Source organism: Podarcis liolepis (assembly GCF_965112155.1).
Source record: "Podarcis liolepis genome assembly, chromosome: 2".
Taxonomy (NCBI): Eukaryota; Metazoa; Chordata; class Lepidosauria; order Squamata; family Lacertidae; genus Podarcis; species Podarcis liolepis.
The window spans coordinates 55029081-55048122 of NC_139555.1; the positions used below are offsets into that span (position 1 = coordinate 55029081).

Sequence of the window (19042 nt, forward strand, 5' to 3'; positions counted from 1 at the left end):
CCTGATTGGAATGAGACCCAGGTAATTTGTATTCCAACAGCTTCATACTTCCCTTGACTCAGATTCGGCTCTACAGTTAACTCGTGTCTGTATACCTTCCCCAGACATTCAACCCGGTCTTCCTATCTCAGCTGCAAGGCTCTCTTCCTCTTGCTATAGATCATTTCTTCAGAGAAGATGTTCATCTCAAATCAGAACCAATTCTCTCAGACAAACCCTATCGTAATCACACTGTTTCCCATCTCAAATCAAGCCCTATCTCTCAAACTAAACTCTAACGCCAGCTCTTTCCCTTTTCTATACCTGTCTAAAAACTCAGAAGCTGCTTCTCTTTTTCTCCCTCTCCAAAGTTTTGCTCCTCCCCCTCTAGCCAGCTGTCTTGGGAGCCAATCAGAGCTAGGCTCCAGCACTCTGGTGAGATTTTGAGGAATTTCATCACCAGACTCTGGTCTGGCTCTGCTGTCCATCACAGCCTCCTTCTGGCAGCTTCTGCAGCTGAGCTCCTGCCAAATGTATTGCTCTGCTTTCCTTTGGACCACATCAGCAAGGCCAAGGTCGTCTGAGTAGCCCAGGACCTCCATACACACTGCCCAGGCGTATGCCCTGGGGAGGTCACTTTGATACTGCTAACACAGTGGTTCGACTTCACCCTCAGAATGCTTACTGCAGTGTCTCTGGAGCAGATAGGTGCCAACAACATTTCTAGCGTTGAGTTATGCTTAATGTGGGTGACATAGGCTACTTGCATAGGGAGAAACTTCAGAGGTGTACAAAAATAGTATGATTGGAAATGGTTTGAGATTTGAAGGAAATCTCCTGCAAGGTGTGAAGCAAAATGCCAGTCACTTAGGTAGAGATTGGAAAATTCTTCTGTTGCCCATTGCCTTGGTATGTTTAAGCATTGAGAAGGATAAGAAACGTTTCTGCAGGAAGGAGGAAGAAATCAGTGACATTGAGTACAAGCCAGCAAAATTTTGACTGACTCACAGTCAAGGCAATGGGGCATAGCTGCAGTTGACCATTCCATTTGATTGAGGCAATTAATGAGTAACATTTTGCTGGATTATGCACACTTGTTTTAATTCTCAGAATTTCAAACCCATTCTGTTGGCAAATGTGCCAGTTAAACTGCCAAGCAATTTCTAAGGGAGAAAGTGTGCAACTAAGCCTCTGTCTTCTGGTCATTCTTTCATAGCTAATACCCATAGTTCAAAGTTAAAAACTTACATTTTGAGATGATACTGGTTTAAAGATGATCAAAGAAGCTCTGTGTTTGAGGGGATGTGAAATTTCTATATGTAGCATGAGACAACACATTGGCTCATTCGCCCACAAAAGTTATTATTTGCTGACAGCATCATCAAGTATAGAATAAGTGTGAGACAATCTTCTACTAGTCTACTGTGTTTCATTTCACTATTGATCTTGATCTGTTCACCTACTACGGTATATTGCATAGATTTGAATTAACTGATCGGCATTACCATCCTGCATAAAATGCAAGAGGTGAAGATTCCCCAAATATATTGTTTGTTTTCTGCTTCATATGGGCAGGGTTGTTCCAGAAGAGTTACACTCATTACTCACTGTTACCACACTTACTCGGAACATGTGTCTACACATCTGCGAACTATTTCTCTGCGTTTAGGGAATAAGCCATTCCAAAATATGAATAGTTTGAGAGAATTTAGCTCAGATATGCTAGAGGAGCAGTTTCTCACTCCAATCCTGGCTTTCATTTACAGCAGACTGAGTAACTTCAGATTGTTTAGTCGAAGTAGCAAAATGCCTTCACAAGATACACCGCAGAGCAAGAGAGATGCAGTCACAGCCATTTCAGAAACTGAGGTTTATTGAGAAAGTACATTACAGTCATACCTCGGGTTAAATGTGCTTCAGGTTGAGCGTTTTCAGGTTACGCTCCATGGCGACCCGGAAGTAATGGAGCGCATGCGCAGATGCTCAAAATGATGTCACACGCATCCATGGAAGTGGTGAATCGCAACACACAGTTGCGGGTTGCATTTGCTTCAAGATGTGAACAGGGTTCTGGAACGGATCCCGTTCGCATCCAGAGGTACCACTGTATAACATTGTCACTTTAATAGTTAACTGTTAAGGCTGTTCCAGAGATTGGGGTGGGGGGAGAGAGCAGAGGATTAGTAAGATGGCTGCCAGCCACAGAGGCTGTGTAGTGATCTGCTTGGCTTTGGAAGCAGTCTAAAGTATAAGACACAGAACGTTTCTTCCTTACATGCTGTGTGAAACACTGGAAGTGGGAATGAAGATTCCTAACATTGGAGTAATATCCAGAAAGAAGGTAAAAATAATAGATTTTCCTCAGCTACGCCAATACTTTACTAGACATAATCCAGAGTAGGGCTGTGGACAAAGAACAGTCAGATGGGAGACCAGGGTTAGTCAGGTTGAGTCTTTCTTTGCAGGGGGTACATTTAGAACCACCTGGAATTAAGGGATTCGGAGATTTAAGAATGGACATCTAGCCAGGGTCTATAAATGTTTAGTTTTGCTGGCAGACAATTTGGCTAACAAAAAAATGTGCAGAGGAAATCCTGGGAAGGACAAGTATGACTTTTGGAGCACTTTGATATTCTGGCATCCCACTTAGTTCTGAGGCAATTACAAAGATTCACAAAAGAGTAGTGTGGTCATGGAACTGAGATTTCTAGGTGCATAAAAAAATCCTATGGTCCTGTTTCTGCTTATCAAAAACAATTAGGCACGTTGCTTCTAATTTGGCCCACCCAAATCATGCCCACCTTCCAAACACATCAGGTGTAGGACAGATGCTGACACAGATACACAGGAGCAATCCGGAGCTGATCAGCACTGACAGAGTCCTGCTGGGATCAGGTGCACTAGGGTATTCCTTATAACCACCAGTTGCTTTCACCATTAATCAGCTGCTGTCATCATGACATGAGGCAATTGACAGGTGGGTGGTCCAGCACAAATATTGGCTGGTGGGGGTATTTGGGATCCCGTCCTGGTATGTAGGGGGGTGGAGTCTTCTTTGTCCATTTCAATAGATGTGTTTTGTGGGAAACTTCCAAGGCACCTTTGTCCTGGTTTGCCAGACCTTTACTAGCTCACCTTTCCAAACAAAATGTAATGTTACAATCCAAGGTGTTCATGAGGAGACACACACAATTGTTGAATATCATACTGGCAATATCATACTGTTTAAAATTGAGGTGGGGAGGTGAGGGACTGATATGACATTTTTCCCCATCTATAGTACCTACCTTGTTTATACAAAGAAAATTACATCCTTTTATTTGACTGAGGTTTAAACAAATAAAAAAGTACTCTTTCCAGTACAGATGCTTCGTGGACCTAACTGATTACATCCCTCCATTGTGAGAATAATGTTCACACAGTTCTTCCACTCTCCTTCCTGTTCTTCTCTTATTCTATTACTCATAAGTTTGTGTAGGAGTCTTTGGTAAGAGACTTTGTCAAAAGCTTTTTGAAAGTCCAAATAAACAGCATCTACTGGATCACCCCATCACCATGCCTTGCATCATGTGCAAAAATTCTAAAGGTTTCATGAGATAGGACCTACGTTTGCAGAAGCAATGTTGATTATTCCTCAGCAAACTTAGTATCTTTAATCAGTGCTTTGCACCAATTTACCTGGAACAGGCTTTCAGCCAATCTGTCTGTAATCTCCTTGAATCTCTCTGTATCCGTTTTTTTTAAAAGGTGTTACACCAGTCACTTCTCAAAGGCCAGTCTTAGGACATGTTGATCAATAAAGTTGAGTCAGCCACAGGAAACTGTCCTACGTCAAATCATTATTCTAGAACAGTTTTTTTCTATATACATGAGTGCATTGTCATGGGCATAAACATCTCTAAATTTGCATCTTCATTTTGAAAGTGTGTCTTGCTTCAGAGAGTCTGAGGCATACTAAAACATACATTTTTTTAGTCTATGATGTTTTCTTCAGTTCTGCATGAAAATGGCTGTTCTGAGGAATAGAATTTTGTCACGACATACCGGTTTTTGTTTGGTTTGATTAGCAATGATAAAAGTGCCTGGTTAAGGAGCATAAGAGTATAAGAAAAGCCCTGCTGGATCAGGCCAGTGACCCAGTTCAAAATCCCAGGTAAGAGAATTTATAGTTTCATCAATGAGGGTTTGGTCTGCTATGGTTAGACATTGTGGATTACCAAATGGGATAATAGTAACAAGCACTGTCTACAAATTTGTTCTGTGAACAACACATTTTGGAAATTCATATTACCCTTATTTCAGATTGACCAGATTACAGTGGTACCTCAGGTTACATACGCTTCAGGTTACATACGCTTCAGGTTACATACGCTTCAGGTTACAGACTCCGCGAACCCAGAAATAGTGCTTCAGGTTAAGAACTTTGCTTCAGGATGAGAACAGAAATCATGCTCCAGCGGCGCGGCGGCAGCAGGAGGCCCCATTAGCTAAAGTGGTGCTTCAGGTTAAGAACAGTTTCAGGTTAAGAACTGACCTCCTGAACGAATTAAGTACTTAACCCGAGGTACCACTGTATGGTGTAAGGTGGTGGCATCTGCTTTCCCTGTTCTGTCCATCTTTGCTGTTTTTGTTCTAGCCAAGAGCAAACAACATGCATAACAACACCTGCCATTAAATTTCTACTTTAATATAAAGCTAGTTTTGCAAGCATATGGGAATCGGACAAGATCTTTTACAGATGTGAGTTAATTCCTCAGCCCTTTAATTTTCTTCAGACAAGTAACTTTTGCACATGGATAACTTTTATTAAAGTTCTTGTGTTTCAATAGTGTACTGTTCAGAACTTGACAGCAATTTGCTCAACATCTTAGAGGGTCTGCATATGTTCACTTTCTAGCAAACTGTGACATTCTGCTTCTTCAGTGCTTTAATTTTTAGAAAGTCAAAATAATTTCCTGACTCATTAAAATGAGTGGCTTTTACACGCCGTAGAATCTTGGACATGTAGTTTGTGGATCCATCGCTGGACAGCAAGTGAACTTGTAAATAAGATTTGTGCCAGCTGGCATGCAAATATCCTGAAACTTGTGACTTGTACTTTGGGTTAGAAAAATGTCTTTGTCTTTTTTTTAACCTAGTCTTTAAGGTGGTTCCAAGAAAGAAGCTCTTTTGCTTTGGTTATAGTTGCTTTGTCATGCATGCAAAAATCTCAATTACAGTTAAATGTATCAATTATATAGTGTATGCTCTGATAATTTGCTATTTTAAGTCAAAACTCTTGATCTGCTACACCTTTAAAAGTATACCTTACCCTGGTGCTACATATTTTGTCTGCTAAAAAAAAAAGTCTTTCTCTTTCCCCTACCTTCCCTCTGGATCATGGTTTCTTAAAATAAAAAAACTTATTCAGTCTCCTCCTACAGTTCCAGTTATGACATAAGAAAATATTTTTATTTTATAAATTTACTGAACCACTTTTTAATTAAAAAAACACACTCTTAAATGACAAACATAAACAACTACACTAAAAACCAACCACAAAAATATATCCCACACTTAAAAAACAACAGATTATTTGTTTGTTCATTAAATTTAAACCCACCTTTTATTCCAAAGGAAGAAAGGCAACAAACAACAGGGCAGCAAACAACAAAGCAGCTAAACAATATGAGTAAAACAGTATAAGTATAAATACAATAAAACATATATAAAACATTTAAAATCAGTTTATATTTTGGTTAAATCAGGATGTAATTTAAGATTTCATCATAATTATGTGTATGTGCAGAAAATATGTGAGCATCCATTCCATTTAATTTGACAGTTTAGTCAATTACAAGTCCATTAAATGTGAGAAATATTTCTCAAATTCTGTTTGCTGTAACAGTATTGCATACAGAAATGATATCTTGTATTTTGAATTATGTGTTGAGATGCACACATACCTGCCATTATCAGTTTCATGTTTCTTGCAATGTGTGTGAAGTCTACCATACATGTGGATGTGATTACCGGTAGTTTATTTTCAGCTAATCAGTTTCATAGAAACACTTGTGAATATCACACCACCAAAATGTGTAGGTTAGTAGCATGGCCTCTTCTTTATACTGTATACCAACCAAGCATGTAGAAATGATAACAATGATGCTGTGTATGTAGTTGGTGTGCGTATGACTTTACTTTCACTTTTTTACTTGACTTGAAACTATGCACTTGTCATGTGATAAGCAACCAACTATCAAATTCCAAAGTGGGGTGATAATTTTCCTAGCACTTACACAGCAGCCCATACCTTCTCTCCAGCTTGGACGAAAACTTGGGAGGTGGTTCAGTAACCGCAAGGCCAAGGTGCCTGGAAAACCTTCACCATAATAGCTCTAAATGGTAAGGAGCTTCTTAAGTTGCTCCTTGACAAAGGGGTGCTATTAACCCCCTCTTTGAGCATCAGACAAGCTAGAAGGGGCAGGAAAATAGAGATAGTTTTGACCTGCAGCTTAGGCTAGCCAGAAATTGTGCATTTGTGTTTAGAAGGATGTAAGAGTTGACTTTCTTGAACATACTAAAACTTGAATGCAGTAGGGCTGTATGCAGGGGGTTTCCACACACACCCTTCTAGTTACAGTCCCAACCCTCACCCCTGACTCTGAAACATTTCACCCAAAAATTAGAGAATACTAGTTCCAGATTCCAGGGACAAACAATGGGGAATGGCCTTCATCTTTTTTGCATCCTGTTTGCAAGTTTCTCCAGTGGTATTGGACTGCTGTTGGAATCAGAATGCTGGACTATGTGAACCATAATTTAATCCAGCAAGAAAATCCTTACATTTTGAGGACTTGGTCTTTTTGAATTCCAATTAGTTACATATTTTGTCTGGATGATGACATAACAGACTTTGAAAAACAAAACAAAACTGTGGCACATGGTTGAGGTTACTTAAGCAGCAATTGTGGTACAAGTACTATTTTTCGATTCTCAAAACATTAGTTCGGAGCAGCATAAGGTACGTTTGGTCCACAGGAAATTGGTAAATTGGCAATAAAATTGACTCCATAAAATTCTTTGAGGTTTGTTTCTTTCTCTTTTTACAAATAAGCAGTGCATAAATCTTATGAAATAAATAAGGCTTGGGACCTAAGTATCTGAAGGATTAGCTTTGGGAAGGATGTGCCCAAGTGTTATATTCCTTATGACCTTCTCTGTGTCGTCATCCCCCACCACCTTCAAAAGTTGGGGTGACCAGAGAAAAAAACTTCCTTAGTTGGAACACTCCATATGCCAATTGATGTTCCCAGGGAGGCTGGCCTGGTATTAGCTTAGGCTTTTGAGCACCAAAATATAGACCAGGGTTCTTCAACCTTGGCCCTCCAGATGTTTTGAGACTACAATTCCCAGCATCCCTGACCACTGGTCCTGCTATTTAGGGATCATAGGAGTTGTAGGCCAAAAACATCTGGCGGGCCGAGGTTGAGGAAGCCTGATAAAGACCTTTTGGTTTTTTCCAGAACTTCCAGCACTTTAAATTCTTATATTGCTGCTTTTGTGGTTGTTTCTATATTTTACTTTATTTGGTTTTATCTTGTGCTTTACTGCTCTTCTGTTATATACTGTTTTACATCATTGCTTATATTTTGATTTTTAAAAACTTGTTACCATTTTTATTTAACTTTGTAAGCTACCCTGAGAGCTTGTGCCTGAAGGAAGGTGCAACAACTTGTAAATAAATGCTTGCATAAATTAAAAACATTTGGTGTAATTGCGTGTGGAACCCTTCACGATGAAATGCTATTTGTGGGTATAAGCAGGACAGGAGTTTTACAAGGAATACATATTCACATAATTTACCATTGCGCTAAAAGTACAGCCATAAATTTTGTTCCTGTGTTAATCCCTCTAAAAACATGCATTTAACCACAGGTTTTAATAAGAGCTTACCGAAACAAGGAGCTAAGCCTAGTAGCATGGTTTGCTTTGTTCTTTACCCACAGGCTTTATCGTTTATCAATTTGACATTTTTTAAATATTTCTGAGATGAAACGTAAAATTAGTGGTACAACAGAATCATCATACCTTTGCTTCTAAGTCATTACTTCAAAGACTGTGCCTTTTAGCAAAATTTGACACAAACCAGGCATAATTGTACGTGCTTGTGTGTTCTTAAAGCTAGATTAGTCTTAAAGGGATTGTATAAGGTCCGAGGCGAACAAAGGTTATTTTGCTTTTAGGATAGAATGAGGAATTTCTTGACGGCCTAAGCACAAACGTTGTATTGTTTTAACTTTATCTAAGGGTTTGTATCCAATTATGTCCTTCTGCTAGCAGGCGGTATTAGAAACTGAGAAATGAAAGTTAGGAGCTAAATGGTACCTTAAACCTAGGTTATGGGCACAACAGAATGTCTATGTGCACTTTTTTATAACTAGAATGCAAAGCTAAAAATGAATGAACTGTAGCTAAAATATTATCTTCATTTTTCACATGGTCTAGTCCTTCCCCTGCCCACCCTCCTAATATTCTTGAGAGGGTCTCTTCTCCAATCTTCAGAGAATAGATGGAAGTGGGGAGGCAGAAAAAGGTCCTCTGTTCCTTCCACTCTGCAGTTTTAATCGCAGTACTGCACCCAGAGCTCAGAAACTGCTTGCGCTAATGAATTGCCCTCCTGTAGAATGTGCCTAGAGCAATGGGAGTCTCAAACACAGCTAGCAGAATGTTCTTTCCTTTTGCAGTCCCACTTCACCATGCTGTTCCACTGGGACAAATTTTGGGACCTTCCAAAGTGGTTGCAGAAGGAAGGGGAAACTATCTAAAACAGCCTCACCCTTTGTTTTCCCTCATGGAATCCCAACCAGGATCAAAGAGCATTCTGTCACTAGAGAGACATAATTGGAAACCATCCTGTATCTTCTGCATTAGGCTCTCCAAAACCAACAGCATGCTACACTGTTTGTTCACTTTCCTCAATAAAGGTTCAGTGGGTTTCCAAATGCTTTGGATGTGGAAGACCTCAGCAGAAAACCATTATCCTCACCTCATACAAATTTTAGTAACCTTATAGAATAACCTTGCAATAGTTGTTGTTTTTTGGATTTGACTCCCAATTTCAAACTTTACCCCACCCACTTGATCCTCTCCCTTTAATATGCTAATCCCTCTAATCTAGACTAGTGACTGAAAACTTCAGAGTATTTCCTGGAAATATTTGAGACGCTACAGTCTGAAAACAATATGGTCTACTAGCCTCTATGGCAAAATATAGTTAGGAAAAGATGCAGCAGGTCTCTGGGTCAATAGAAATCACAAATCATAATATTGCCCCAGTGTGACAAAACGTCAAGGACATTGAACTAGTGGTTCAGTTCAGGGCAATGTAAAAATACTCTGTGAAAGGTTTTGCATGAGTCAAGTGTTCTGATTTTTGTAGACAAGGAAAAAGGTGACTAGAAAGAAATTGTTCCTCTAAGACAGCCTTTCTCAACCTGTGGGTCCCCAGATGTTGTTGAACTACAACTCCCATCACCCCTAGCTAGCAAGGCCAGAGCTCAGGGATGATGGGAGTTGTAGTCCAACAACATCTGCGGACCCACAGGTTGAGAACCACTGCTCTAAGAGATATACCCTAGTATTTTCTTCAAAGACATATTATTTTGTCAAAAACTGTGCTTCTGTTTTTGACTACTGGTATGAATTTCTGTAGTTTAAAAGCATCCCTCCTGGCATCTTGAAAAGAAGGACATTGTATATAAACATGCTACCCAGCTGATGCTTTAATAAAACTAAATCACACCATGATAATAATTATACCCATTTAACTTGTTAGACTTTTAAATATTTGTGGTAACACAAGTAGACAGTAGTTTTATATTAAATGCATGCTATATACTTGCACAAAGAATGTGCAATGTCTAAGATTCCTGTGGGCTATCTTATAATAAGAGAGTGATCTCCTAAGCAAGTTCTATATAAATAGTCTTCATTAATAAAGACCTGTTGGTTTCCTTGTTTGAAAAGTAGTAAACTGGCAGGGACTGCCAGGGCTCTGAAGAGTGTGTGATGGGACCAGGGGCAGGAACCAGAAGAGGGGACGAGATTTATGAGATATGACGTCGCCCACAATACAGGAACCAGGGAAAGAAGGATAGTCAAGGCAGATTGAGATGGAGGAAGGTGCAGTGGATGTGGTGGAAGAAGAAGAGGCTGTTCAGCAGGCAGATGGGTCAGTAGACTCCCCACCGTCCCCTGCTCCACTGCCTCCTCGAACCAGGAGGGGCTTGAAGCAGGAAGAGCAGTAGCACCTTCCATACAAGAGAAATCTTAGGTTGCAGGTGTGCAGCCTGTCAGGGGAGGGTACATAAGTCGGCAGAGGGGCATGGTTTCCTAGTGTCCTAAAATCTGATAACAGAATTAAAGAAATTCACCCTTGAGGCATTGCAGGAGATTATGGTTGATATAACAGACTGATCATACTTAGAAGTAGACCAGTAGCATACCTGCTTAGCATTAGAATTAATTTTTGTACTCCCGTTTTCAGATGGAGGTTAGATGATGTAAACTGTTTAGAGGTTCCACATACAATCAAGTGGTATGGGAATTTTATAAAGTTGCTCATTTAGGTCGGCAACCTAAGGCCCATCGGGGTCATTTAACCAGCACATGGACCCCCACCACCTACTCGGTCGGCTTCCATGCGCCGTGCTAAACCGGAGCAGAGCAGGGACCGGCTTCCGCGACGCTGGCTGGCTTCCCATTGGTTGCAGGAAGCTGCTGCAGCCAATGAGAAACTGTGCATGCCTCCTCCGCGCCAGAAGGAGCGTTTACGCATGTGTGCATGCACTCCGGCTCACCCTGGCGTCTGCGGGACCATGAACCAGCCCAAGTCACAAAAACTCTCCCGACCCCTGCTTTATGTATTGTGTAACAGCAGTGTACCTGCAGCAATTGCATAAATCATGAAGCTGCTATTAATACGTACTAAATTACAGACATAGCTGTCTTCTTTCAGTCAGTAGGGAAGGTACAAATTAGTTTGTCTACTTGTCATATTCTAAGCATTGTATACAATATTTATCATTCTTATATTTCATTCCATTTTTCTGAAATGTCCCTTCTTGAGTACCTGCATACATACATACATACATAATATTATTTGCACGCCACCTTTCCACAGTTCAAACCATGTTCATGGTGGCTTACAACAAGAAAAAAATACATAACTTCAGCATAACAAAACTCATCAATAAATAAATAAAACATCAAAAAAATACACAACCAAACTGAACAATTTTCACGTAATCTAAAATAAAAGACAAAGTGTGTTTAGAGAGTGCACCCCACATTACTCAATTTCACTTATGTGTGTGGCGGCCCAGAACATAACCTGCCCATAATAGGGGAGTCGTCTGTACTGTAGAAAGAGCCTTTTTTATTGCAGGGACTCAAGACGCAGAGTGCTTAAGACAGTAATAATTACAGTTCATGAAGCACAACCTGTATGATAGAACCTTTGTGTTCTTTATACCACATTCCTAAATGAGGAAAGCCCCATTAATTGGTCATTTGCCTATGGCAGGGCAGTAAGAGGTGTTCTTTGAACATTGAGGAAATGCTCAACTATCATTTTACCTAATCTCAAAATATCATAACATTCTTGCAATATCTATAAAAATGAAACCTAAAAATAAGGTATTGTAGAAGCAAAATTGCTTTCTCTCTGGCAGTAATAGTAATTATAATCTTGGCTTAAACTTTCTAAAAATTCCCTTGCAGGCTGCTGTGATTTTTTTAAACAGTGATTTAAACAATAAAAGTGAGTCTCTTAAGAATTGCTGGAATGTTATTCCTGGAATTTTCATTTTTTTCAGCACAACTCTTTTCGCTTCGCATGTAATCCGTTAAGAGTTAGAAATGTAGTTGTGCATTTCAGGGGTGTGGTTTAGAGTGCAATCGTTTTTTAAAATGAGATTTCTTTGGAATCTTACAGGAAGTTCAAAACTTCAGTTTTCAGACTTTTTATTTTAAGGATGTTTGTTTAGAGTTTTTGAAATCGATAGCAATAGATTGTTGTGATGTAATTTAACTTACCAGTTTCCCTGCTAATGCCTCAGTCTATGTGAATAATTTTAGTAGCTGTATCAGTTGTTTTTCAGTACTGTTAGTTGACCAACATATGACTTAGCGTTCTGCCTGGCATCCAAAAGTTAAATATGCCCATCTCTCTCACCTTGGGAATTGGGAATTGTTGTGCTGTATTTGGCAGTGATATATCAAAGGCAGCCAAACCTACTCCATGTCAAAAAACACAACTGAAGGAGGGGAAGGTCAGCGGAGAATGAGCTAAAACGAAAGCCAACCAAAAAAACACAGCCAAAATCAGGCCAAAGTGATGTTTTGGTCCATCACCTTGTTTCAAAATGGTGGCTAGCATCCAAACATCAACAAAGATTGCCACTCCCACCTTCGGACTTCTCCTGCCAAGTTTGGTGATGATATCTCGAGTGATGTCTGAACGTATAGACGACAAACAGACAAAGCATTTTCTAAAATATGTAGTAGATTGTATGGCATAATTATTTTCTGTTCAGGTTAGGTTTTATTGACATTATCATTTTAAATTGTTCTTTTTATGTTATATTTATTATTATTCATGATATATTGTGATCCACCCCGGGCATAGTTTTGTGGAAGAGTAGCATACAAATAAACGCATGATGCTAATGACATTTCTCCACTTGGTGTAGGTTTCTTAATAGCTATGCACTGCATGACCCCATGCAGCCACTGCCCTTTGATTACTATTAGAAAGGGCATGCCTCTTTCTCCCATTAGTTGCCATTCATCATTGGTAAAGAAGCATGATCTCCAGCCCCACTCAGTGGCAGACATATCCATAAGATTCATGTAGATGTTAGGAGCATTAGGGACAAGACTGGCAGTTTCTTCTTGTAGTTGAAGTGGAACTGCAGTTCAGATTCTGTATAGGCATTGCCATCTCATTTAATGAAACAGGAAGAATTCATAAACCAGCAATAAGAGTTCATAATGCCAAAATAGGAGCGGTTCTCTTCTTACTCCACCCCTACTCCCACCCTGTAATGTAGCATCTATATCAGCTGTCCCAGAAATAAAACAATTTGAATATTTTCTTCTGCAAATGTTTAAATATTCTCCACCAAGCCTTGGAAACTTGATACAGTCAGACCCTTGAGCTGTGACAGAAGGTTTGTGACACTTAACCTTTAGCTTTCAGACCTTCAACTTACTTTATAAACAGGCATCCTAAGTTTGCTTTTATTTTAAAAACTTTCCCAAAACAATGCAAAAATATGTTCTGAAATATGGAATAAAGCATACCTTTACCTTTAAAAGGGGCAGGGTCATACAGAAAACTTGAAAGGCAGAATTTATTACATGGTGGTTAGCATAAAAGTATGGTGAAGCTGAAGGCCTGTTGGTAGATGAGAGAAATTTCTTCTGTTGCAATTTCCTGAAAACTTTCCAAGCTAATACAGAGTTCTCAGGTTAGCTTGCAACTATGTTCAGTACCACTTGCACACTTTATTTTAGCCATAATGTTATCTGTTGTTTCTCATAGACCTTCCTCCCAGTTGTACTGAATTCTTTCGGTGAATGTTGCTCCTTTCATTTTATGCCTGTGAGTTCCACTGAAAAATAGCATTTTTGAATCCTACCTTTTAGTGCAATATTAGACAATTTATTCCGAACATGCAAGTTTGGACCTTGTGCTTGAGTGAAAGACTTTGGCAAATCATTAATAAACAAAATTAGGTTGGGTAACATGGTTTGTCAACAGAAATTGTCCTCTGAACTTTCAGAGGACCCTTATCTTTGCCTTCTGGAAGTAAATACACTTATTTTATAATGGGGTATAAACCTGCTTTTTGAGAATAAAAGGTAAAAAGCATTTTAAACACATGCTGTTATTGGATAATAATCGTGGTGTTTAACAACCCAACACACCTGTATTTTATAACTGCTGCATTTTTTCATCTGCCTAGTTCTGGGCTGTAAATCTGATAAATCCTGCCTCCCACTTCTAGCTTTATGTTTGCAAAAGTAGTTTTACTCTTCAACTTGTTAAAATAAAAAATGGACTGTAAGGGAAGTATTAGCAGTGGGCATCACTGTAGTGAAGCATTTTTGTTGTGCTGAATTGTATTTTTAAAGGTTATGAAGCAAAGCTAAAACTTACTCAGGGCTGAGGAACCTTTTCAGACCATGAGCTATATTCCCTTGTGAATAACATCCTTGGGACACATACCAGTGAGGGTTGGGAACAGAGGCAAAAGTGGGTGGAGCAATTAATGTAAATATTACCTTTGCGCAGTACCCTAGTTTTTACGCGCAAACTAGAGATGCCTGCTGTATAGTTTCAGACAACTGGAGGAGGGGTAACTTTGTTCTAGGGGTACATTCTCTGTCATCAGTCCAACAATCAGCTTTGAGTGTCTCTAACTGTTGCTGGGTTCTCATGACGGTGTGCTAAGAGAAGCCCTCATCCTATGTCCCTCCCTGAACTTGTGGTCTTGAGTGTTGTGTTGACAACTCCAAGTCTTGTGGGACTTAAATGTTCATGCTGATGCTGTCTTCTCAGGGGCAGCTCAGGATTTCATAGCTGCCCTGTCAACCATGGACCTGTCTCAAGACCGGAACCAATACTTGGCAGGGTGTACCTTGGATCTTGTTTCTCTACAGAAGTAGAGGGAAACAATATGTGGGTGTGAGAGAGAAACAACTCCATTGGTATGTACAGATCATTAACTGATCAGATTTGGTATGGTCTACTCCCTGGATCTGGATGGTTTTCTGGAGCCAATTGGAGATTTTCTCACAGCTTTAACTGGCAGTCTTATTGAGGTCTCTGCTTAGAATGAGGATATGACTTAGGTCATCAGTACAACTACTTCAAAAAATTTTCTGCCTGTCTGTAGATCTGGTGTCAGTTCCTTGGTATTCAGAGGAACCTTGTTAGTTCTCCTGGACCTCAACAGCTTTCAGTACCGTTGTCCATGGTAACCTTATCTGGATTAGTTTGGAAGGCATGGTTTTAAAGTGATTGTGGTACTTCTGAAGGAGAGGTTCTGGAAGATGGTGCTGGGGAACTTTTGCTCTACTCTACAGCCAAAGCCTTACGTCCTGCAGAAGTATTATTTTGTAAATACAGTGGTACCTCGCAAGACAAATGCCTCGCAAGACGAAAAACGCGCAAGATGAAAGAGTTTTCTGTTTTTTGAGTCGTTCCGCAAGACGAATTTCCCTGTGTGCTTGCTTCGCAAGACGAAACGTCTTGCGAGTTTGTTTCCTTTTTCTTAAGCCAGTGTGGTGTAGTGGTTAAGAGCGGTAGTCTCGTAATCTGGGGAACCGGGTTCGTGTCTCCGCTCCTCCATATGCAGCTGCTGGGTGACCTTGGGCCAGTCACACTTCTTTGAAGTCTCTCAGCCCCACTCACCTCACAGAGTGTTTGTTGTGGGGGAGGAAGGGAAAGGAGAATGTTAGCCGCTTTGAGACTCCTTAAAGGGAGTGAAAGGCGGGATATCAAATCCAAACTCCTCCTCTTCTTCTTCTTCTTCTTCTTCTTCTTCTTCTTCTTCTTCTTCAAGCCGCTAAGCCGTTAATAGCCGCTTAGCCGCTAATAGCTGGGCTTCGCAAGACGAAAAAACCGCAAGACGAAGAGACTCGCAGAACAGATTTTGTCTTGCGAGGCACCACTGTACTAAAGAACAAGGGAGCCATGTAAGCCACTGGGGGGAAGTCTTCCAGAGATTTGGGTTGCAATGTCATCAGCATGTAAATTACACTCAGCTTTACCTCTCATTTCAAGCTTTCTTGAATATAGGCATACTACCATGTGCCCTAGGAAAGTTAATTGAGTAAATTTTTATATGTTATGGGGGTTAGATTAATTAAGTGAAGGAGGGTATCTCGAGTTTGATCTTGAAAGTGCACAGAGGCAATACCACCTCTGAACAGAACTAAGACTGTTGGTTTAGCTAAAGTCTAAATATAAATATAAAGGACAACAACCAGGATAGTGGTAGAGTTCATACTTGGATTGTAGGGGTGTTCTACTGGTGCTTTGAGCACTCATACCAATTTCTCCAAGGAAGGGGCAATGAAATGGATTTGTTTGCGCCCATGAGGCCAAGTGCCTGAGTGAAAGTTGGTTATCCACATTGGCCTGGGCCTCAACTTTGTGGCTGGTGGATGTAGCACATAGTGGCATAGACCTACAGTGGCTTCTGTTTTTGGTTGCAGTCCAAACAAGCCCTGCATCATCTCTTCATTTGGAGCTTAGGATTCAGTTACCTAAAAAGTGTGCACCTTGTTTTGCTCAATTTTGCTGTGTAAGCTCAAATGTTAAGATTCAGTTGCATCACAGATTCAAACTTCCTTCAGCAACAAGCTTAGTTCCAGTTGTAACTGGGCCAATCATTATGTAATGTTTCATCCCACAGAAAGTGTTGTGTGTTTTTTATCCCATTGAAAGTATCATGTGTGCAAAACGAAGCATTAAAAAAAATGGTTGATCCTAATGGCCTCAAGATAATACTTTTAAAGAGCATCTAGGCTGACTTCCAGCTGACATCCAAGCACCATTTATTGAAATAGAAATTGCATACATTAAATACAAGTACATAGCATGCATCCACAATGCGTTTCCCTACTTGTTTTTTCTTCCAATTATGGAATAAATAGGGTGAAAACATACTTTTAAATATTGTGCCTTTTAAAATCCCAGGCTCTGCCTTCAGTATTACTGTAACAGCACTTTCTTTTTATGGTTTTAAAATGTGAAGTACTTTACTGTGAGTATAATGAATTCAGCAAAAACTCAAGATGCTTTTCTTGTGTTTTGGTTAACAGAGCAGAGTAAGAGTCAATGTTTTTGTAACTTAGTATTTCTATACTTTTATTCCTTTCTTTAGTTTGGTCTGTGTTTTGTTGTTTCCTTAGCCCTGGAATGAGATCTGATGTAAGCACTTCACCATCTACCTCTTCAACAACTACGGGACCACCTCCCAAGCTCTGCCTTGTTTGCTCAGATGAGGCTTCTGGGTGTCATTATGGTGTCCTAACTTGTGGCAGCTGCAAAGTGTTCTTCAAAAGAGCTGTGGAAGGTAGGATAGTTCACAATTGTTTAAAACGTATAGTCTATATCTCACCTCAAATGTTTGTGGGTTTTTACAAAGGTTATTGGAGTTCATTTCCATGCTATTTCTTCCTATCTCTTGCAAAATCCTTGGTCTTCAGTAGCCATCTTCAAGTATTTTTCTGTGTGGGTGGGTGTATGTGCGTGTTAAGTAAGCACGTGAAAGCAGCCGGTGGGAATAAGCATTCTGGCTCTACCTCCTGTTCCCATTCCATTGCTTTTCATAAGTTGGAGGGCAGACTTCTAAAGTGGGAGCCTTCTATACTTGTGGAAGCTACCTTCTTCAGATTTTCACCCTCCAAATCATGGGTGGTGATGTGGGTGGAGCCAGAACTAGCTTGCTCTCCTAACTCTTCTTCATGTATTTACTTAACATGAAAGAACAAATAGCCAAAGAGGGCTGTTTTGTTTATTTTTATTTACAATACAGCCCACTCTTCATTTATGGTATAGCTCACTTGTCACTGAATATTTGCAATCCCAGAGCATGGAGCAAAGTAATAAAAATAAACAGAGAAAAATAATATACAATATTGCAAAAAACATATAAACAGGCCCAAGAAATAGAAACTTAACAATTATGTCATGAGAAAAGCAAGCAAAACTACATTAATAAAATTAAAAATTTCCAATTTAACCAAATACCTAGGTAAGAGCAAACACAAGATGTTCAAACAGTTTAAACAACCAATGGTTTTAGCAAGTTCCCACCCTGTTTTTCACTAATGGTAGCCCACTCTTTTCTCTGTCTCCCCACACAAAGAGGGCCCCACTCTGTGCCAGAAGATTCTCAGTGTAACTGCTTACCCAACCTCCAAGATACCACACCATAGTGTTGTTTATGATCCTTGCACACTAGGCATTGGAATCCCCCCCCCATTAATATTAAGCAGGAACTTTTCCTGTATGGTTTACAGCAAACTAAGCCAGACATGTAATGTTAAACATCCATAATACAATAAGATAATAAGTTGTTTTAAAACTTTTGATTTTATTTATATATTGACAAGTTTTAGGTCAAGTTGTTTTCAGTGTTTGATTTTATTTGTAAATAGATTCTAGTAAATAGACCCTGGTAAATAGATCTACCAAGGTTCACTGTTCTCCTATTGCCGCTCATGTTTAACACTGCTATTTAATTCAATATGGAAAGAATCTGCTCTTTAAAAGTTATAGTTGACTTTACTTTGCTTCCAAGGTTTGCTTATACTTGGATCTTTGGTTCCATAAAAATTCCAAAGGATTTAGTTTGCCTGCTTCACAAGCTCCAAAAACCAAATAGTTTCCTCCCTGTTCTTTTAAAGTGGTAAAATCAATATGTCCTAAAGCAGCATTTCAAAACAAAATTTCTCAAACTGGATTACTGGCTGCTTGCTCTGGTGGTACCAACTTTAACCTAAAAAATGCAGAGAATACGTAATTCTGTTCCAGGAAAAAAGTATGGATAGACATTTTATAGTGAACTATTCCATAGCAAATTTTGAAAAAGCAGTTTACTTCTTTCAAAAGTTCTGTGTTGGAGAAATTATACAGTACAATAAAATGACTACTTGGATATATACATTGATATAAAAATGTGAGTGGTCATAAAAGTACTCCAGTTCCAGACTGATTTTCCTAGCAACTGACATTCTGTTACAGATGTTCAGCCTCTTTCTGTCTCATCCATATCAGATTTTCATGGACATGTACCTATAGAATACTGGAACAATATAGACCTTCCTTATATTCACTCCCTCTCCAATACTTCTCATCTGACTCTTCAATTTTTTTGTGTAACCCCCCCCCCTTTCAGAGAAAAAAGGGGAGTGGGAGACTTGCAGATGATTTAAAAAACCTCTTCCTACTCCCCTTTTAATTCACTGATATTGGGGTCTTAAAAGGGAAATGGGAGGGGGT

The 19042-nt window shown here is 39.6% G+C and overlaps 1 protein-coding gene across 4 annotated transcripts in view; it reads left to right on the forward strand.

Annotated features, from left to right (window-relative positions):
* Positions 1-19042, forward strand: part of NR3C1 (nuclear receptor subfamily 3 group C member 1) — a 55002-nt gene that overhangs the window by 11665 nt on the left and 24295 nt on the right. For all 4 annotated transcript variants that reach the window (XR_014522189.1, XM_083487797.1, XM_083487798.1 and 1 more), the window contains one exon: positions 16948-17111. Coding sequence is in view for 3 of the 4 variants with exons in the window: in XM_083487797.1 (XP_083343923.1) it covers positions 16948-17111 (164 nt within the window). In the remaining variant the exon portion in view is untranslated. The remainder of the gene's footprint in view (positions 1-16947; positions 17112-19042) is intronic.